The sequence below is a fragment of the Podarcis muralis genome, chromosome 12 (assembly GCF_964188315.1).
Source record: "Podarcis muralis chromosome 12, rPodMur119.hap1.1, whole genome shotgun sequence".
Lineage (NCBI taxonomy): Eukaryota > Metazoa > Chordata > Lepidosauria > Squamata > Lacertidae > Podarcis > Podarcis muralis.
This window is the reverse complement of record NC_135666.1, coordinates 1,387,825-1,409,025: the sequence shown is the minus strand read 5'-3', so window position 1 is coordinate 1,409,025 and position 21,201 is coordinate 1,387,825. Positions and strand designations below refer to the sequence as shown.

General features: G+C 58.8%; 2 protein-coding genes across 2 annotated transcripts in view; both read right to left on the bottom strand.

The window, feature by feature from the left end:
- SMARCD3 (SWI/SNF related BAF chromatin remodeling complex subunit D3) overlaps positions 1 to 5,373 on the bottom strand; it is a 41,863-nt gene extending 36,490 nt beyond the window's left edge. Inside the window, exon 1 of the mRNA XM_028750354.2 lies at positions 5,265 to 5,373. Within this exon, the coding sequence (XP_028606187.1) occupies positions 5,265 to 5,267 (3 nt within the window). The 5' untranslated portion in view covers positions 5,268 to 5,373. The remainder of the gene's footprint in view (positions 1 to 5,264) is intronic.
- A 3,327-nt stretch (positions 5,374 to 8,700) lies between these two features.
- Positions 8,701 to 21,071, bottom strand: CHPF2 (chondroitin polymerizing factor 2). The gene is made up of 5 exons (XM_028750318.2): positions 20,917 to 21,071; positions 19,800 to 20,225; positions 16,443 to 17,007; positions 13,207 to 13,389; positions 8,701 to 10,106 (listed from the first exon to the last, which is right to left on the bottom strand). Exons 2-5 carry the CDS (start codon positions 20,105 to 20,107, stop codon positions 8,829 to 8,831), a joined length of 2,334 nt encoding a protein of 777 aa, XP_028606151.2. The 5' UTR covers positions 20,108 to 20,225; positions 20,917 to 21,071; the 3' UTR covers positions 8,701 to 8,828.
- Between the last annotated feature and the right edge of the window lie 130 nt (positions 21,072 to 21,201).

Below are 21,201 nucleotides of genomic sequence, written 5' to 3'. Positions count from 1 at the left end.
CTGAGATCAAGGTACCGTATTCCTATTAGTATAGAAAGCCCTTCATAACCTGGGACCACCTTACCTAAGACGTTGCCTTACCCCCCCCAATGCACCCACTCAACTGCTTTGATTGGCAGAACAGGCATGGCTCCAGGTGTCACATAATGCCCATTTCCCGCATTTGTCAGAACATCATTTATTGTGGCAGCGCCTGCCCTTTGGAACTCCCTGCCTCTTGACATCAAGCAGGTACCTTCCCCGTACTCTTCCCAGCACCTGCTATAAATACGCTGGTTTCAACAAGCCTGCCCGGATGCTTTGAAAGTTTATGTGGATTTAAGCATTTCATCCGTTTTAAACTAATGCATTTTTCCTTTTGGTTTCCTTATCTTTTTCCAAACTGCTTTGAGGGGCGGTTTTGACCATCGAACAGTGTGTGGGTTTTATGAAATAAATGAGAGAGAGCAGACCTTGCTCCAGCAGCGGAACTACTGGGAGCCCAGTCTAAGCCCCCCGGTTGTTCCTTTGAAGCCCTGCCCTTAGCTGCCCCACACCTGTTGGCATGGCTAGGAGGTTCCCCACCCCACCTGTCCTAAGGGTGGGAAGACACAGCTACATTTCCTTGCACACCTGGCTTGACATGTTTTGTCAAGGACCTGACCAGATTGGTCCTGGATTTCAAGGACTTCATAGCCACCAAAGGGTCTGCCACTTTGTCTGTCAGCCAAGCAGTGGCGTAGCGTGGGTTGTCAGCACCTGGGGCAAGGCAAGTAATTTGCACCCCCTAACCCGTGGATTTGCGCCCCCTAACCTGTGGATTTGCGCCCCCTAACCCTAACCCCCAGATGTTGCGCCCGGTGCGGCCGGCCCCCCTTGCACCCCCACGCTACGCCACTGCAGCCAAGCCAGGTCTTTAGGAGTGCACTGAGGAAGCTGGAACACACACACACACACACACACACACACACACAAAAAAATGCACCAGATAATGAGATGCTCTCCACCCTGAAGCAACATATCCTGGTGTCCCAAGAGCAAATAAATGCTCAGTTGCAGCTCCTGCCTTAACGTCGGCACCTCAGAAGCGATAAAGGCAACTGACAATATTTTTGTGTTGGGCTTGCTGAACGCTCCGCTTCCCTGCAGAGATGGTAGAGTTGGAAGGGACTCCTGAGGATCATCTAGTCCAACCCCCTGCAAGGCGGGAATAACAACTAAAGTATCCATGACAAATGACCATCCAGTATCTGCACTCACTCATACTTCCCCTGGGTCTTTGGGCCCCGATCCTTTTCCCCTGCAGACTGGGAGACACAGCAAAGAAGAACTCCTGGGACGGAGGCAGTGGCGGACGCTGGGCTTTAAAATTTCTGCGGCACTCTGTGCGACACCAGAATTTGGCACACCCCCCCCCTCACCTCTTGCATTCTGTTGTTCATCATTGTTGCAGCGGCCCCTGCGGTGCTCTCTGAGCTCAGCACCCGGTGCTCGCGAACTGGTTGTGCTCCCCTCAACCTGCCTCTTGACGGAGGGCTCCTTCACAGTACGTTAATCTGGAGAGGGGGCTTCTCCTGCGCTCCCCACCTGCAGCCAGCAAGGAGGCCAGCCAGTGCCAACAGACCTAGATGCCCAGGAAGGTGTGTGGGGCAAGGAGAAAAGGGGCTACGAAGAAGCAGTCCCTCCATGGCAGAAGCGTAGCATGGGGGGGGGCAGGGGCACCTTGGCCCTGGGCACACACTTCTGGGGGGGTGCAACCAGGTGACCCCACGACAGGCTCCCTCATGGAAGGGGAAGCCACGGGGAGGCAAGCCCAGCTGTGCCCAGGCCTGGCCTTTGGGGCTGGATGGCAGCTCCTTCTCCTCGTGGCCTTCTCAATGAGATCACGGGAGAGAGGTTTGGGGATTTCTTTGTTAAGCATTTTATGCGCCCATTTTTTTAATTTTTATGTTTCAAACTGTCCTATGATATTTGGATGAAGGGTGTCATACAAATTTAATAAATAAGGATGCTGCTGAAGTTGGGAAGCCAGTCTAGGATTGGGAAGGATGTGCGGTGTATCCCAAAACCCCACCCAGCTCCACAGGAGGCAGCGAGACATGGGTTTGCTCCCAGCAGGTTCATGAGAGAAGTTGCTGCTCCTCAGCATCAGGTGGAGGAAGCCTGGAGGAAGCAGACCCCCCCCCCCCCGCAACACACCTGCCTCCCTCCACAGAGCACGGCAGAACCCAAGAGCCCAGCCAGTACCACAAAGGGCTGCTGGATCAGGCCAATGGCCCGTCCAGTCCAGAGTCCTGTGTAGTGATCAGGTGGGATTGCTATGAGGAATTATAACAAATATAGAGTAATCCATCTGTGTCACCAATGAAAGCATTGCATTCACTGGGTTTAAACTATTTTGATAGGATTCTTGATCAATCCACACCTCTGCATCCCTGGTCCATTTCTCTTTCTTCACAAGTCACATACACACTTAAGACAGGCAGGCGTCCTGAATCATTAAAGACAGTGGGCAAGTTTCTTTGATGTAGCTTTTCTGATATGTTAATCTTAGGGCCAGGAAACAGATCTCACCTGAAGGTGACAATGATCGCTGTCTTCCTGGCCATCCTTCTTATCATATATTTTGTTTGTTTATAACCTCAGGGGTTGCCAAATGCACTCCTTTGTAGTTCTGTTTTGTTTACCCCAGAAATATGTGAGCTTAATTAGTTTTGGTAGTTTAACTCTGTCCCCACGTGGGGTTTGTGGAAATGCTCAGAAGAAATCTGATTGGTTCTTACGAACACTCTGTAAAAAGCTCTTTTGTGAATAAAACGACCTGGGCCAGGGGCTAGAGGGAGAGAGACGATTATAGGCACCCTTCCCAGAGTCTTGGTGGTTCAAGCCTCTGTGTGTATTCTTATTAATCAGAGTTCAATCCTTACGCCTCAGTCCTGTTCTCACAGTGGCTGACCAGATGCCTGTGAGAAACCAGGGAGGGGAACATGAGTGCAAGAGCGACTCTCCCCTCCTGATGTTTCTTGCAAGTGGGATTCGGAAGCATTTCCTGCCTCCAGCTGTGGAGGGCAGAGCATGTGATGGCCTGGGACTCAGAACCAGAGGAGTCTCAGTCTGCACTGGCTCCTTTGCCTCAGGCATCATCTGAACCAAGTCTGAGGCCTGGTCCAGAAGAGTCCCAGTCTGCACAGGTTCCCCTGCAACAAACCCCAGCTGGGCCGAGTTAGGGGCCTGAGCCTGTCCTGGCTCCAGATGCAGGGATGACCTCGTTGCTTCCAGCTGGGCCATCACTTACAGCTGCTCCACTGCTGGTTGGGTCAGGGGAGGCTGAGGCGGCCTCTGGGTCTAGTAACCCACCAACGTCTCCTGAGCTGCAGAGACTTAGGTCTGAGAGAAGGAGAGACCTGAGTACTCGCAGGAGGAGTGCTCGCCTTCGGGGAAGACAGGGAGGTGAGTCGCCGGGGGATCAGGACCGGCAATTACCCCAACAGAAATAAAAGGCTGTTGGACCCCGCCCCAGGTTGTGGGAGCAACATTGCTGTGTGCCAGATCCTGCCTGAGATCCTGTACCTGTCCTTGCCTGGTTTCCTGCCTCGTGTCCTGCCTTGGCCCTGTCAGACTCACTCCTAGAGGAACCTTTGGATTCTGGACCGGTCCTGGACCGCGTTTCACGGGTTACGCCTGTGCCCAGTACAGAGCACACCCATCCTGGCTCTTCCCCCCCTCCATGAATTTATCTAAGTCGTCCAGGTTGGGGGCCAGCCCTGCCTCCTGCCACCCACCCACCTAGCTTCTTCCGGCCAATCAGAGAGAGCTTTGCCAGCCTCCCACCTTATCAGCTCTCCTCCGTCAAGCCCAATCCAAGGCTATCCCTGCTGAGTCAGAGTCTGGACTGCTTGCTCACAGCCTTTATAAATGCAGCAGCAAGGAGGACCCAGGAGAGAACACTCACCGACTCTGCAGCCGGCAGGGGGCTGGGCAGGAAGGCGGCCTGTCCTCACTCCCGACTGGACTTGCAAAGTCGTGATACACACACACAACTTCTGCTATGGCAGAGATGCAGGATCGGCCCCAGCAGTGCCATGGGTGCCCGGGGATGTGGGTGCCATGCAGCATGCATGGCCCTGGCACCAAAATTTGTGGGTGTCTGGCCCCTTCACAGGGAATTTAATAATAATAATAATAATAATTTATTTAAACCCATCTGGCTGGGTTTCTCCAGCCACTCTGGGCTGCTTCCAATGGAATATTAAAATACAATAACCTATTAAACATTCCTTCCACACGAAAGCTCATACCAAGAACTAACTTAGTTGGTCTTTAAGGTGCTACTGGAAGGAATTTTTTTTGACTATGGCAGACCAACACGGCTACCTATCTGTAACTGGAACTATTAAACATTAAAAGCTTCCCTAAACAGGGCTGCCTTCAGATGTCTTCTAAAAGTCTGGTAGTTGTTCTCTTTGACATCTGGTGGGAGAGTGTTCCACAGGGCGGGTGCCACTACCGAGAAGGCCCTCTGCCTGGTTCACTGTAACTTGGCTTATCGCATGGAAGGGAACCTCTTGGCCACCCAGGGAATCGGCACCTAGGATAGGCCTGCTCTGTGGTCTCTTCCCCCTCCCCACTTCAGTAGCTGAAGCTTAGTCAAGGCAGGCAGGAACTCACCCCCCCCCCCCGCCCCGGCAAACACACATAGAGGTCAGACCGCTGAGGACTTTTCCCTGGAGTAGCAGGAAAAGAAAGACAGACCAGGTCCAGGGGCGAAAGGACCCCAACACTGCTGGCTTAAGAAGGCTGGACTGCACCTTCCCTCCTGCATCAGCCCCCCACCCCTCCCTGCCTTCACCCCCCCCCCCATTTCAGACAAGGGAAGGGGCCACACAGAGCAGGGAAGCCTCTCTTCCTTGCCCCTCCCCTCCACAAAGAACCAGCCAGCTCCTACAAGTGGATTTAATTTTCTTTCTGCTCAGTGGCCGGGGGTTTCAACTGGAGCTAGGAGCCCAAAGCGGAGGTGGTCAGGATCCTGCCTGCAACCAGGCCAGAGAGGTTCGTTGCAGATTTGCCAGGCACAGACTCGCTCCCATTCTGCTTCCACCAACCCGGGAGGAGTGCAGGGCATCGGCCTTCAGAAAAGCCCCTGGCTTCACCCAAGGCAACCAGGCACCCAGCTGACTCCAGGGGTCAGACCCAGACTTGGGGGGTGGGGTGGGCAGCCCCATCATTGCCACCTGGACCAGTCTGCTGTGATTTCCCAGGAGCGGGGGGGGGGGGGCACGACTCACCATCAGGCAGAGGCTTCCAAGAGATGAGTGGCCTCCTTCGGAAACTTCATGCAGCTGTGATGGCAACGCAGCAGGGAAGAGAAGCCCCAAGGAGGAGGAGGAGGAGGAGCTGCTGGAGGCAAAGGCCAAATCATTCCCACACCCAGGGACACAGTGGCGGTGGTGGGTCACAGATCCCCGGGAAAACGGAGTCTAGAATGGTAGAGTTGGGGGCACCCAAGGGTCATCAAGTCCAACCCCCTGCAATGCAGGAGTCGTCATCCAACTGCTTGGCTGACTGTGAGGCCGAGGGAGTCGCCCAGCACCCCCCACCCACCTGGCAGAATCAGCACCCACCTGCAGGAAGGAGGCACCCACCAGGGGGCATCGTGGGGGGCAAGTCGTAGGGGTGTCCAACTGAACCCTCCTGGGGGAAAGGGGAGTTTGCCAGCACAGGAGGGACGGATTGGCTAGGTGTTAATAGTAGTAGTAGTAGTAGTAGTAGTAGTAGTAGTAGTAGCAGCAGTAATTTATTTACACCCCACCCATCTGGCTGGGTTTCCCCAGCCACTCTGGGCAGCTCCCAACAGAATATCAAAAACAGAAAAAAAGATCAAACATTAAAAACTTCCCTAAATAGGGCTGCCTTCAGATGTCTTCTAAAAGTCGGATAGTTGTTTATTTCCTTGACATCTGATGGGAAGGTGTTCCACAGGGCGGAAGCCACCACTGAGAAGGCCCTCTGCCTGGTTCCCTGTAACCTCACTTCTCGCAGTGAGGGAACTGCCAGGAGGCCTTCAGCTCTGGACCTCAGTGTCCGGGCTGAATGATGGAGATGGAGACACTCCTTCAGATATACTGGACGGAGGCCGCTTAGGACTTTCAGGGTCAGCACCAACACTTTGAATTGTGCCCAGAAACGTCCTGGGAGCCAATGTAGGTCTTTCAGGACTGGTGTTATATGGTCTCAGAGGCCTCTCCCAGTCCCTAGTTAATGCTTGCAATTCCTGCATTGTAGGGGGTTGGACTGGATGACCTTTGGGGTGCCTTCCAACTTTATGCTTCATACAGGTCCCAGGATATTTGAGACTTTGTGGGGGTTGGTACTGGAGTCATTCCAGGGCCTCCCCAAGCGCGGAGGAGGAGGGGACGGCTCAGCCGCTGGCATTTTGTGCTCCCCCCACACATCAGAACGTAGGAAATTGCCAGATACAGAGTCAGACCCCCTCGGTCCAGCTCAGCATCGCCTCCTCTGGGTTTCAGGCGGGAACTGACATTCTGCATCCCAAGCAGCTGCTCTTTCCCGCTGCGCTCTCCGGATCTGCCGAAGCCGGCAAGTCGCGCAGGCAAGAAAACACGCGCAGCCAGGGAGCAGGAAGAGACCCCTCCGACCTCCCCTCTGGAGAGCCCGGCTGCGCTTTCGAACCACGGACCACCCCCCCCCCGGCCCGCGGGCGCCCCCGGGGTCCCTGCAAGGCGCCGAGCCTACCTGCTCCGGGCCAGGTAGATCTCAAAGGTCCGGCGGCGGCGGGGTCGCTTAGACTTGAGCCGCCCGGCGCCCCCATTTTCTGACGCCGCGGCGGTGGGGCCGCGCTGGGCCGGCGCGCAGCGGAGCCGCGGGATCCATTTCTGGAAGGGAAAAAGTAAACAGGGCGCAGGGGCAGTGGAGCAGCCTCTCTTCGGCCAGGCGCCCCCTGATCTGCCCGGGCGGGAAGAGGCCGATACCCGCCGCCGGCTCGAAAGGGGAGCCCAGCTCGGCGGAGGCGCGCAAGATGCGCGCAGCGTCGGAGGCGCGCAGGAGCGCGGGGATCTTGGCGGGAAGGCTGCGCCCCAGAAGGGTCCCGGGACTCCGTCGGCCCCAGCACAGCCCTTCTCCGCCTCGGGAATGGGAGTGGGGGGCTTTGTCTCGGCCCCTCCTGGGCAAGGGGCGCGCAGGGTGAGAGACAGACGACTGGCCCGCGCGGAGAGGAAGGCTGCCCTCCCAAACAGCCCCCCGGGAAAGCTAAGCGCGAAGGGCCGCCGCCAGCGCTGCGCCCCTCTCCCACCTCGCCGGACCCGCGTACCTGGCGGGGTCTCCGGCGCGGCCGGCGCCGGCTCGGGCACACGCGTTGCTCTTTCGCCAGGCGCCTGCGCGGTGCTGCGGAGAGAGGGGGAGAGGCGCCCCCCCCCAGCCCTTATATGCGCCGCTCTCACGGCAGGGCAGCCCCACCGCTCGGAAGTGGGGCGCTTCTGTGGCACGTGGGGATGGAGGCAGCGTCAGACTCCCAACCCGAGGCGCCCGCGGAGATGGGACGCCCCCTCCTAAAAAAAAAAAAAATAGCCAGAGACATTCCCCGCTCAGTTGCTGAGAAGAGCGGATTTGCACCCCACCCAAGGCAGCTTAGCCCTGCGGGCCATGTGCTCAACAGTCCTTGGGGAGCTTTTGCTCGCGAGGAGGACAGCGGGAGAAGGGGCGATGGAGGATGGCGCATGGCCACCAACGCTGGGAGTAGCCAACTAGGGAGCAGAGAAACCGTGGACAGTGTGGGGGCAGATCTTCTTTCAGAATAATGGCTGCCAAGTGCTGGGGCAGCGCAGTCGGGAGAGATCAACACCCTCCAGATCAGGGCTCAGCAACCTTTTCCAGCTGGTGCGGTCCACCTCCCTCAGACCTTGTGGGGGGCCGGACTATATTTTGAAGGGGAAAAAAATGAACGAATTCCTTTGCCCCACAAATCACCCAGAGATGCAATTTAAATAAAAGGACACATTCTACTCATGGAAAAACACACTGATTCCCGGACCGTCTGCGGGCCGGATTGAGAAGGCGATTGGGCCGCATCCGGCCCCCGGGCCTTAGGTTGCCTCCCCCTGCTCCAGATCATAGGTTCACATGGGGCAAAGAGAGACCTGCACTGCCAGGGGTTGGACTAGATCACTCATAGTCCCTTCCAACTCTACAGTTCTGAACCTATGATTTTAAGGGGCTGATTTTAAGGTAGCAGCCCATCTAGGAAAAGGAAAACTCTGATCTTAAACCTCTGCTGCCTTGCGGGATATCTTCAGGAGAAGAGACGGCTAACAAATCCAAAGGCTAACAAATCCAGGGTGGAGTCCTTAAGGTGGTTGGATAGCGTCTTGTCCGCCTCCTTCCAGCAGCTCCTGCAGCCCAGCTGGTGCCAAACGTCTTGCTCTGCTTTCCTTTGGACCCCATCAGCCAGGCCAAGAGGCGGGTCTTGCAGTCTGGGCAACCCGCCCCCCCCCCCATGCACACAGCCCAGGCTTGCACCCCAGGGGGAGCCCACTTCAGTGCCGATAACTCAGCCGTTTGACTTCACCCGTCCCCCACGCGCAATGCCAATCATTATTCTAAGTCCCCCCCCACCCATGAAGGACTGAGCTGTTGCTGTTGCTCCGTCCCTCTCCACCCCCCAACCCCCAAAGAGGAGGAGAGACCCAGGTGACACAGGCAGGGCAATTGCAGCAGCAAGGAAACGTTTAATTGGTTTTCTCGTTTTTTGTAAAAATTGGGTCAGTGGGTCTTCTTTTCCGGCCCCCCGCCAGCCACCAAGCACAGCAGCCTCCCTCCTTGTGCCCCCCCCCCGGTCAGGTGCTGTTGGCCTGCTCTTGCTCAAAGAGCGCCATGGCCAGGTGGGATCGGGAGCCGAGTCCTTGCAGGTTGCTGAGGACACAGCGGTGGTAGAGCTCCTCGCTCAGACGGGGGTTGCAGCCCCGCAAGACATACTTCTGCGCCAGCCCCGGCTCCGCCGCCCGGAAGACGTGCAGCTCCGAGTAGCGCAGGAAGACGTCAAAGGCCTCCAGGCCCTCCAGAGCCTCCTCGCGGTCCAGCACGTCGGACGCCAGCCTTGCGCGGGCCGCCATGTAGTCCGCGTTGTAGAAGCAGGCCTCTGAGAAGGCCTGCCGGTCAAAGCGCCCATCGCGAGGGAAGTCGGAGGCGGCCGAAGCGCCCCCGCCGGCCGCCTGCTCGCCCCCACGGAAGGCCAGCGCCGGGTTGAACTCCTGGAAGTGGACGGGGAAGAAGACCTGCCAGCTGCTGATGGCGTTCATGCGGCAGCGGTTGAGGACCTCGGCCGTGACCTCCGTCCAGACGCTGGCCATGAAGAAGAGGGTGTCCACGGGGTGCTTCTTGGAGACGATGTCCATCAGCTTGACCTGGGAGGGGACCTCTGTCTTGACGCTGATCCAGGGAATCTTGACGTCCGAGTAGCGCCTCTCCAGCTCGGCCACCATGGCCTTGGCCCCGGCAAAGACGTCCACCTGCCCCACGCGCTGGGCGTCGTAGGGGTCGTAGACGAAGAGCAGGGTCAGGCGGGAGTTGTCCCTGGCGTCCAGGGCGTTGGTGGCAAAGGCGTCCAGGAAGCCCCCCAGGAAGTCCAGCTCCGGCACGGTGAGGGGCAGCACCAGCTGCAGGCGGGTGGCCTCCGTGACGTAGGGCATGGGGATGATCTCCACCTGGCTGAGCGGGCGCAGGAGCTGGACGCGCTTGGAGAGGAGGTGGCTGTGGCCCTTCTGCGTCACGGCTTCCAGCAGCAGCTCCAGCTGGTACTCCATCCCCCGCGTGGGGTCGAAGCGGCGGTAGCCGTTGAGCAGCCGGCGCTTGCGGAAGCGCAGCTGCGGCTGGTAGCGCCGGTTCAGCTGCTCCAGCGCCGCCTGCAGGATGTCGCCCACGTCCGCCTTGCTGGCCCCCTGCAGCTCGCACTTGGGGGCCCCGTCGGGGCAGGAGAAGAGGTGCTGCTCCGTGAAGTAGTCCCAGCCAATCACCTCAAAGCGGGACTTGGGGGAAAAGGGGGCGCTGACCCCCACGGGCCACGACAGCTCTGCCTCCCCCGACGGCATCAGCGCTGTCAGGTTGCGGATCTGAGCCTGCCGGGGAGAGAGGAGGAGAACCCCCGTTAAGACGTCCCCCGACCTTCTCCTTTGCCGCACTGAAGGAATGGGTTTCCCAAACCCAAAACTGACTGTGCAGGCAGTTTGAAATGGGCACCCAAATCCCTATTTTTCTTTAGCTAAAATCCATTAACTTGAGCTCTGAGTCAATGTACAAACAAAAACCCGGCTGTATAATCAAGGGCTCAGAGCCCTCTCCTTTATCAGTTTGTGACGGCAAGGATGACCTTGGCTGTTCTAGTGGAGTAGGGATGACATGTCTAGGTCTTATCTTATGTCCTGACGCACAGACCTAGTCCGGGAACAGCGCCAGAGTGTGTTCTTGGAGTTGGTGACCTCTTGCTCCAAGATAAGAGTAGGAACAGGAATACCCTTGTATGGTCAGAAGTACAGGAAGGAAAACCCTTTTATGGTTAAGAGTACCGGAGCAGGAACATCTGTGATGTCAACCTGCGTGTACAAATTGACGTGGCTGGATTCCTGGGGAAGGGGGGAGAGGGTGCCTGGAGGAGATCTATACTGCATGAAATCTCTCATTTCTTTGGACTTGTTGTGGACTGACCTCGCAAGTGCCTTTCTGCTGTTCCGGAGAGCAGAAATAAAAAACTCTTTCTCTGAACCAACCCTCGGTGTCATTTGACTTCCTTCCTCCTGTCCGGGAGCAACGCAGACCCAATCGGTGAACTCCAATAAGGCTACAGCACAGCTCGACCACCCCGTGGCAGGGGCTGGAAAAGGGGGTTTCCAAAAAGTATAGCTCAGCTCGAAACAAAGGATGCTGAAGGAATCTGCACGGCCTGGTGTGTCATGGACTGAACCAGTTGGGGTCAGAGGGAGAAGAAGGTGTGGGAAGCTGAAGAGGGGACAGGGCTTAGTGAGCAGGGGGAGTCTGTGGCAGAGGGCAGTCCAGAATCAGAGGCAGAAGCTGAGGTGGGAGAGGAGGGAGGCCAAGAGGCAGAGAGGAGTCTGGCTGGGGAAGAAGCACAGGGTGTCTCCTCCTCCTCCTGCTGCAACACACTCCCTTCCCACCTTGTCTCCCAGAACCAGAAGAGGGCTGAAAAGGGCAGAGCAGCAGTAGGCTGCACACAGGCACAGTCTCTAGTTGCTTGGATAAAGCCCTGGAGAGAAGGAGAGTTATAGGTGGCTGTGGGAAGGCAGGGACTTTCAGTCTTGGTAACTGATATAAATTATTGTGACTTCTATGCTTTGGATCAGATTGTCATTACGTGTATGATCTTTGCTGTCTGTTTTGTTTGTTTCTTCAGCTTGTAAACTGCCTTGTGCATAGTAATATCCAGAGGCAGCATACAGATTAAAAGTGAATTGAAATGAAATTCATGGGGGCAGGACCTACGGGGGATGAAGCGCTGGGCTCATTAGGCCTGAAACTCATGGTGTTCTTGCTAATAAAGCGTTAACTCCTTCTCTGAGTAGTGCCACTACTGCTGGCTGGCTCTTTGCAGCTAGACCCACCCGGGGGTCTCCAGCCCACCGGGCCCAACATGTGATGACTCTCCTTCACTGGAGATTCCGATGCAGAGGTTGGGGGGCCACCTGCCAGGGGTTCTGGAGCTGTGGCTCCTGGCCCAGAAGGGGGCTGGACTGGATGACCTTGTGGTCCTGTCCAGCGCTGCAGTTCTGTAATAGTAGTAATAGTAATTTATTATTTGTACCCTGCCCATCTGGCCAGGTTTCCCCAGCCACTCTGAGCGGCTTCCCACAAAGATTAAAAATACATTAAAATGTCACACATTAAAAACTTTCCTAAACCAGGCTGCCTTAAGATGTCTTCTAAAAGTCAGATAGTTGGTTATCTCCTTGATATCTAATGGGAGGGTGTTCCACAGGGTGGGTGCCACCACCAAGAAGGCCCTCTGCCTGGTTCCCTGTAGCTTAGCTTCTCGCAATGAGGGAACCGGCAGAAGGCCCTCGGCGCTGGATCTCAGTGTCCGGGCAGAACGATGGGGGTTGAGATGCTCCTTCAGGTCTACTGGGCCTTTGAGGCCGTTTAGGGCCTTAAAGGTCAACACCAACACTTTGAATTGTACTCGGAAACGTACTGGGAGCCAATGTAAGTCTTTCAGAACAAATGTAATGTGGTCTCGGCGGCCGCTCCCAGTCACCAGTCTGGCTGCCACATTCTGGATTAGTTGTAGTTTCCAGGTTACCTTCAAAGGTAGCTCCACGTAGAGCACATTGCAGTAGTCCAAGCTACTGTGATTCTATTACCGCAATACATTTCAGGGTGGGGGATGGGGGAGGGAAGGTGCCAAATGGTCTCGGCCAGTTCATGTTCTGCTCCCAGGGGGTGCGCCTGAGGCACCTGGGCTGGACTGCAGAGCCCAGAAACCCCCGAAAGGCTCTCCTCAGTCAGGAGGGCAACTAATGCCTCTCCCTGCAAGTGCACTGGATGAGAGAGAAGAGCCAGCAGGTCTTTCCTGGGCGGCAGCAGGCCAGGCCAGACAGTTCCTCACCCCTGAGCCCTTTTGCAGAAGGGGCAGCAGGGAAATGGCCCAAACTAGCCTTGTCTGCAGGCAATCTAAGAAAGAAGCCAAGTTGCAGGAACTCCAGGCTCTCAGCCGCCAACCCCACACTCCCAGCCTGGGCCCAGCAGCTGCTGCACCTTCATGCACCCCACCCCCAACTGTCAGCCCCTAGAAGCCTCCAGCTGCCCATACTGGGAGATCCTCAGCTGAAGAAGCTTGCAGGGTCTGATCCTGCCCAGCAGCTTCTTTGTAGTCTGAACCAAACAAAAAACAACAACAGACTTTCCGTTACACCAGATGCTGTGTAGAGAGAACAGTGTGCAAAAGGATGACTTTGCGTCCCCCTCCAGGGACACCCTGAGAATCAGGGACGCTTGGAGCCCCTGGTGTCACCCTGTTTGCTTCTTTGGAAGTGACCCTGCCTTAGAAATCCCAGGATGCCGGGGGCCCCTCCCTGCCTTGCCGGAAGGTGACCCACAGCTGCTCCCCACCCTCCCTGCCTGAGACCAGCACCCAGTGGCCTCCATCCTCTCCACCCCCAGCAGTGAGAGAGACTGTGGGGGGTGTTGGGGGGTCTCTCCCCTCTTTACCTGCAGCTCCTCTATCTCTTGGTAGGTCTGCTCCAGCTTGATCCGGCTGAACCTCTTATGCAGGCGGTACATGAGGGTGGGCTCTGTGACGGGGTGCACGGCAATCGCTCCCCAAAAGTCTTCTCCCTCCTCCTTCTCTGGGTCCGCATTCTTGGCCAATTCATAGGACAGGTAATTCTGACCCTAAGAGAGGGAGGGAGGAAATGATGGTCTCCTGGTCCTTCTCTGCGGAAGTATTTGCACCAAAGACTTACTATCTGCTCCCTCTTTTCCCATCCCCAAAAGCAGATGTGCCGCAGATGTTTCATCCTCATCACAACCACCCTGCGAAGCGGGTTAAGCTGAGAACACGTGACCCAAAGTCTACTAGCCTGTGCTCTCAATGAATGGGAATTCGAACTCACTTCCTGGCTCCAATCTCCCGACATGCTCCCTGCAGCCACAGGGCAGGGAGAGCCGGACGAAGGCCTTTGCTCTTCTGCACAAATCCTTCCCTGCTTTTCTCTCTCCCGACTTAAACTTCTCAGAATGTGGAGGTTTGCCTTGGGACTAGCGTTGCCCCCTAAGCCCAAGCAAGCCACTACTATGGGGCTGTTGGGCAAAGGCAGTCCTCTTTGAAGCAGACCAGGAAGCAGGCCAGGCCTGCCTTAACCAACCCCTGTCTCCCAAGTCCCCCCTCACTGCCTCCCTAGATATTGAAAAACCCCAGAGAGACAGAAGTAGCAAGTCAGAGGCTGAGTGAGCCCCACATCATTCGCTCAGGTGACCCGCTGGGAGGGACTCCAAAGCGTAAAGAGGGCACTGGCTTCCCTGGAGCAGCTCTGGCTCTGTGGGACTCCTGCCTGCCTGGCCTCATCTCCTAGCCTCTTCACCCTGTGGGGCTCATGCCTGGCTTCATCTCCCAGCCTCGGCCCTGTGGGAGTCCTGCCTGCCTAGCCTCAACTCCTAGCCTCTTGGCCCCATGGGACTCTTGCCTCTGGACCTGTGGGACTCCTGCCTGCCTGCCTACCTGCCTGCCTTGCTCCATCTCCTAGCCTCTTGGCCCCATGGGACTCTTGCCTCTGGACCTGTAGGACTCCTGCCTGCCTGGCCTCATCTCCTAGCCTCTTGGCCCTGTGGGACTCCAGACTGCCTCCCTCCCTCCATGCCCCCATCTCCCAGCCCTTTGGCCTTGTGGGACTCTTGTCTCTAGCCCTGTGGGACTCCTGGCTGCCTGCCTGCCTGCCTGCCTCCCTCCATCTCCCAGCCCCTTGGCCCTGTGGGACTCTTGCCTGCCTCCCTCCCTCCATCTCCCAGCCCCTTGGCCCTGTGGGACTCTGGTCTCTAGCCCTGTGGGACTCCTGGCTGCCTGACTGCCTGCCTCCCTCCCTCCATCTCCCAGCCCCTTGGCCCTGTGGGACTCCTGCCTGCCTCCCTCCCTCCATCTCCCAGCCCCTTGGCCCTGTGGGACTCTGGTCTCTAGCCCTGTGGGACTCCTGGCTGCCTCCCTCCCTCCCTCCATCTCCCAGCCCCTTGGCCCTGTGGGACTCCTGCCTGCCTGCCTCCCTCCCTCCATCTCCCAGCCCCTTGGCCCTGTGGGACTCCTGCCTGCCTCCCTCCCTCCATCTCCCAGCCCCTTGGCCCTGTGGGACTCTTGTCTCTAGCCCTGTGGGACTCCTGCCTGCCTGCCTCCCTCCATGCCCCCATCTCCCAGCCCCTTGGCCCTCTGGGACTCCTGCCTGCCTCCCTCCCTCCACCTCCCAGCCCCTTGGCCCTGTGGGACTCCTGCCTGCCTCCCTCCCTCCACCTCCCAGCCCCTTGGCCCTGTGGGACTCCTGCCTGCCTCCCTCCCTCCACCTCCCAGCCCCTTGGCCCTGTGGGACTCCTGCCTGCCTCCCTCCCTCCATCTCCCAGCCCCTTGGCCCTGTGGGACTCCTGCCTGCCTCCCTCCCTCCCTCCATCTCCCAGCCCCTTGGCCCTGTGGGACTCCTGCCTGCCTCCCTCCCTCCACCTCCCAGCCCCTTGGCCCTGTGGGACTCCTGCCTGCCTCCCTCCCTCCCTCCATCTCCCAGCCCCTTGGCCCTGTGGGACTCCTGCCTGCCTCCCTCCCTCCCTCCATCTCCCAGCCCCTTGGCCCTGTGGGACTCCTGCCTGCCTCCCTCCCTCCACCTCCCAGCCCCTTGGCCCTGTGGGACTCCTGCCTGCCTCCCTCCCTCCATCTCCCAGCCCCTTGGCCCTGTGGGACTCCTGCCTGCCTCCCTCCCTCCCTCCATCTCCCAGCCCCTTGGCCCTGTGGGACTCTTGTCTCTAGCCCTGTGGGACTCCTGCCTGCCTGCCTCCCTCCATGCCCCCATCTCCCAGCCCCTTGGCCCTCTGGGACTCCTGCCTGCCTCCCTCCCTCCCTCCATCTCCCAGCCCCTTGGCCCTGTGGGACTCCTGCCTGCCTCCCTCCCTCCCTCCATCTCCCAGCCCCTTGGCCCTGTGGGACTCCTGCCTGCCTCCCTCCCTCCCTCCATCTCCCAGCCCCTTGGCCCTGTGGGACTCCTGCCTGCCTCCCTCCCTCCATCTCCCAGCCCCTTGGCCCTGTGGGACTCTTGTCTCTAGCCCTGTGGGACTCCTGCCTGCCTGCCTCCCTCCATGCCCCCATCTCCCAGCCCCTTGGCCCTCTGGGACTCCTGCCTGCCTCCCTCCCTCCACCTCCCAGCCCCTTGGCCCTGTGGGACTCCTGCCTGCCTCCCTCCCTCCATCTCCCAGCCCCTTGGCCCTGTGGGACTCCTGCCTGCCTCCCTCCCTCCCTCCATCTCCCAGCCCCTTGGCCCTGTGGGACTCCTGCCTGCCTCCCTCCCTCCCTCCATCTCCCAGCCCCTTGGCCCTGTGGGACTCTTGTCTCTAGCCCTGTGGGACTCCTGCCTGCCTGCCTCCCTCCATGCCCCCATCTCCCAGCCCCTTGGCCCTCTGGGACTCCTGCCTGCCTCCCTCCCTCCACCTCCCAGCCCCTTGGCCCTGTGGGACTCCTGCCTGCCTCCCTCCCTCCATCTCCCAGCCCCTTGGCCCTGTGGGACTCCTGCCTGCCTCCCTCCCTCCCTCCATCTCCCAGCCCCTTGGCCCTGTGGGACTCCTGCCTGCCTCCCTCCCTCCCTCCATCTCCCAGCCCCTTGGCCCTGTGGGACTCCTGCCTGCCTCCCTCCCTCCACCTCCCAGCCCCTTGGCCCTGTGGGACTCTTGTCTCTAGCCCCGTGGAACTCCTGCCTGCCCACCTGGTGCTGGGAGGTGCAGCTGGTGCCCAGGAAGTCTGCGAGGCAGCGGCCCAGCCACTCATCCGGCCGCAGGCTGAGGATCTCGTTGCGGCAGCTGTCCAGGTGGGGGTGCAGCTTGAGGAGGAGGCTGCGGGAGAGCAGGTAGCCGAAGCCGCCGTGGCAATAGCGCGCCTGCTCGTCCCCGCCAATGAACTCCTCCGCCCGGCCCAGGTAGACGTCCTGGTGGATGCTCAGGTGGGCCACCAGCGCCTTGAGCCGCTCCGGCTGGACGTAGGTGTCGTCCTGCATGACGAAGAACCAGTCGAAGTCGCCCCCAAAGTGCTGGTGGACGTAGCGCACCGTCTCGTACATGAGCCACACGGGACGCTCGTCCCCGTGCGACACCAGCGCCAGGCCATGGGGCACCTTGGCCCCTCGCAGCCCCGTGAAGTAGAGGAGGTGGGGGAAGTGGTGGGCAGCCGTCTTGTTGACGGCCACGGCCAGGGTGCCCAGGGTGGCCTTGGAGGTCAGCACGGCCACAAAGAGCCGCTCGCGGAAGCCCAGCTCCGTCTGGATGTAGCGCGTCCTGTGAAAGGAGGAGGAGAAGGAGAGCTTTTTGTCTCAAGGGGAAAGCGACAGAAGTAAAAAGGCGCTTGAAACTGTGATACGATGCAATGCAACATACAGGTACGGTCCGGGCTGGAGTCAGGGGCAGGTCACCAAGAAAGGAAGCAAATCTCCAGTGCCAGGGAAGGTAGTAACAACAACCACAACCACAACCACAACAACAACTCATTTACTCACTGCCCATCTGACGGGGCAGCTTCCAGCAAATTATAAAAGCACAGTAAAGCATCACACATAAAAAACTTCCCTGTAAAGAGCTAACACTTTATTCAAGGAAACTAAATGCAGTGGTACCTCGGTTCTCAAACAGCTTAGCTGATGAACAAATCGGCTCACGAATGCTGCAAACCTAGAAGTAAGTCTTCCAGTTTTCGAACATTTTTTGGAAGCTGAACGTCTGATGCAGCTGTCGGCTATTCTGATGACGTTTGAGAACCAAGGTACCACCGTAGACTCAGCCTAGTGGTCTCAGCAACCATCCCCAGTAGGTGTTGCCCCAATGGAGCAGTTGCCAGGACTTAGGGGCCCTGCTCCCCCCCCCATGGCTCCTCCCCTCCTGGATGTTTCCCTCCAGCTGTGCCTGGGTACCTCTAACCTCTGTCTGACTCTCCTCAGTATCCTGCGCGTTCTTGGACACCAGGGAGGAGCAGAGCTTGTCATTGCGGGACAAGGAGACTCCTGGATCCTTTCAGTGTTAGAAACTCAAGATATATAAGCTAGGCACTTAAACCAGGGTTCCAGTCGCCCAAACAGAATGCCTAGTTGCCATTTTGGGGCAAGGAGACCGTTAAACATCTGGCTAGTTCAGAGGACCACCCTGATCTCGGTTAGGAGCTTTGAGAACTTAAAGAAGGAAAGCCCCATCGATATTGGCCTGGAGAGCGCTGAATGGGCCTGTGTTTCTGGCCTCTGCTCCTTGACCGCAGGCCACCAACGGGGCCAGAGACCTCTCTGGTGCAGCTGGGAGCATGAGCTACCGCAACTTGGGGGAAGACTTACAACGCTGCTCCTGGGCACTTGCACATCACAGGTTCACTGGGGTACAGACAAAAGGAGGGAAAACTCCTTGTGAGCATGAACGCTCCTCCCTCCCCACAGACCTGCATCGCAGCAGCAGCCCCTGGATAAGGGTGCATGGGGCACTCGGGCCCTTCTCCCGGGAAAAGGGCACCACCAGCTCACTGTTTAGGGAAGCTTTTGATGTTTGATGTATTACGGTATTTTAATATTTTGTTGGAAGCCACCCAGAGTGACTGGGGAAGCCCAGCCAGATGGGCGGAGTATAAATAATAAATTATTATTATTATTACTGCAGCTGAGCAGCTGCTCTCCCTGCCTCCACTCCCTCCTGCAATGTGGGGAGCAGCTGCAGCAGCAGCCAAGTGGGGTTGTCCCCAGCGCACAGGAAGCGCACCAAAGGAAAGCCCTGACCGAAGGTTTTGAAATCATGCGCGGCATGGGGAAAGTAAGAAAGGAAAAGTTTCCCTCCTTAGTCTCATGACACTGGAACTCATGGGAATCCCAAGAAGCAGAATGTTGGTCAGACTCAGGGCAGAGAAAAAGAAGTATTTATTCACACAGCACCGAGTTAAACTGCGGAACTCCTGGCCACAAGAGGCAGGGATGGCAACCAATCTGGGTGGCTTTAAAAGAAGACTGGACGAATTCATGGAGGAGGAGGAGAGGGCCATGAAGGGCTCTTAGCCAGGATGATTATGCTGCGCCTCCCGTGGGAGGGAGCAGGTGGTCTTGTGTTCAAATCCTGCTTGCAGGCTTCCCATAATAGGCATCTGATTGAACCCTGTGGATGCTGGACTAAAGGGACCAGGCAGGCAGACTCTTCTTCTGGAACCTCCAGGTACAGAGGCAGTCTATCTAGATTCCTAGTTCTCTTCTGAGAGTCTTTGCTTCCCCCAAAGCCAGAGGGCTTTGACCTGGCCACTGTCATCCACACAGCGGTCACCTCCAGGCTTGATTATTGTAACTCGCTCTACGTGGGGCTGCCCTTGAGACTGACCCAGAAACTCCAGCGGGTGCAGAATGCCGCGGCGAGACTCCTTACGGGGTCCTTGCCACGGGATCACATTCCCCCAGTGCTTTACCAACTGCACTGGCTCCCGGTGGGGTACAGAACCAGGTTTAAGGTGCTGGTTTTGACCTTTAAAGCCCTTCACGGCCTAGGACCCTCGTACCTACGGGACCGCCTCTCCTGGTATGTCCCACGGAGGACCTTACGGTTTTCAAACAAAAACACCTTGGAGGTCCCAGGCCACAACACTGGTTAGGTTGGCCTCAACCAGAGCCAGGGCTTTTTCAGCTGTGGCTCCAATCTAGTGGAAGGCTCTGTCACGAGAGACTAGGGCCCTGCGGGACTTGACATCTTTCCACAGGGCCTGCAAGACAGAGCTGTTCCACCAGGCCTTTGGCCAAGGCACAGTCTGACCCCCTCCTTTGGCAATCCTCGCAGAACTCTAGCCCAATGGTTACCATTAATCTGATTTGAATTGATTTTAGAATGCTGTGTTACTTTTATTGTTGTTAGCCGCTCTGAGCCCAGCTTCGGCTGGGGAGGGTGGGATATAAATAAAGTATTATTATTATTATTATTATTATTATTATTATTATTATTATTATTTGGGACTGTTGGCAAAAGCCTTGCTTACCTCTGGCACGACAGTCCTCCTCCTCCCCAAAGCCCCTGGAACCCAGCTGTGGGGAGAAGGCTTGCCCCCTCCAGCCTAAGCGCCTTACCTGAGCACCTTCTTGTAGGGCTTGCTGGGGTCCCTGTAGTAAGGCACGATGCGCGGCTTGAACTCCTCCTGCGACTCCTCGCCCTCCTTCCTGCCCGGCCCCGCTCCTCCTCCGGCCCCCGGCAGCCCCTCTCCGTCGGGCTGGCGCCCATGGCCCAGCGCGGCTCCGCCGGCCGCGTCGGCGCAAGAGTCTCCGGCGTCGCCCTGGATCCAGGAGACGCGCAGCAGGCTCAGGCTGCAGCCCAGCGAGAGCCCCAGCAGCAGCGGCAGCGCCGGGCGCAGCACCGCCAGCACCGTGGCCACGCGCATGGCCGGCGGCGGGCGCCCGGACGGGGCAGCCGGGGCTCCGCGACCATGGAGCGGCGAGCCGAGGGGCAGCGGGGCGCCTTGCCGGACGCGCCGTCCAGGGCCGGGGCCAAGCGCAGACCTGGGAGCGGGGAGGGAGGAAGGAAGGAAAGGGGTCACCATGGAAGACAGCGGCACCCACCCCACGAAGTGCCCCCAGGAGGAGGGCAAGGGGACCACCCCCACCGCGCCGTCTAAGGCCGGGGCTAAGCGCAAACCGGGGAGCGGGGAGGGAGGGAGGGAGGGGGTCACCACGGCGCCCCTGGGCAGCACGGAAGACAGCGGCACCCACCCCACAATGCGCCCCCCAAAAGGGAGCGAGGAGACGGTGCGCCCGCCCGCGCCGTCTGAAGCGAGGGCTTGGGGCAGAGCTGGGAGGGAGGTCAGGGAGGATGGGCGCCTGGACAGCAAGGAAGACAGCAGCACCCGCCCCCACGAAGAGCCCCCGGGAGGAGGGCAAGGGGGACACCCCCACCGCGCCGTCTAAGGCCGGGGCTAAGCGCAGAACTGGGAGGGAGGGAGGAAAGAGATCGGGACGGGTGGGCGCCGGGGCAGCATCACCCCCGCCGGGACGCGCCCTCTGGGAGGGGGCACGAAGGGGCCATCGGGGGTCCCTTAGCAGGAGGGGGCAGGCGCCGAGGAGACGCCCGCGCGCGCCCGGTGGGGCAGAGGCCGGAGCGGGGCTGGCCGGCTGCCCCGACGGGGCGGTCTGCCCCTTCCCCTCGGATGGAGGCGGCTTCCCCCTCGCTCCTGCCCCGGCTCCCGGGGCTCACCTTCCGCCCCCGTCCGCCCCTTGCCCTTCCGCAGCTCGGCCCCGACACGTGTCTGGCGTTCACACGCTCCTCCCGTCCCCGGCCTCCCGCGCTTCCTCCCGCTCCTCTTCTTCCGCCCCAGCGGCGCCTCCCTCCGGGGAAGAGGGCGGACTCCATTTCCCAGGGTGCCCCTTCCCAAGGCGCGGGGCATGCCGGGCCGGGCCGCAGTCCGCCCAGACTCGCCTTCCCGGCGTGCCCCGGGGCCCGGCGGGCGCTGACGTCTCGGGCGGCCATTGGCGGGGCGGG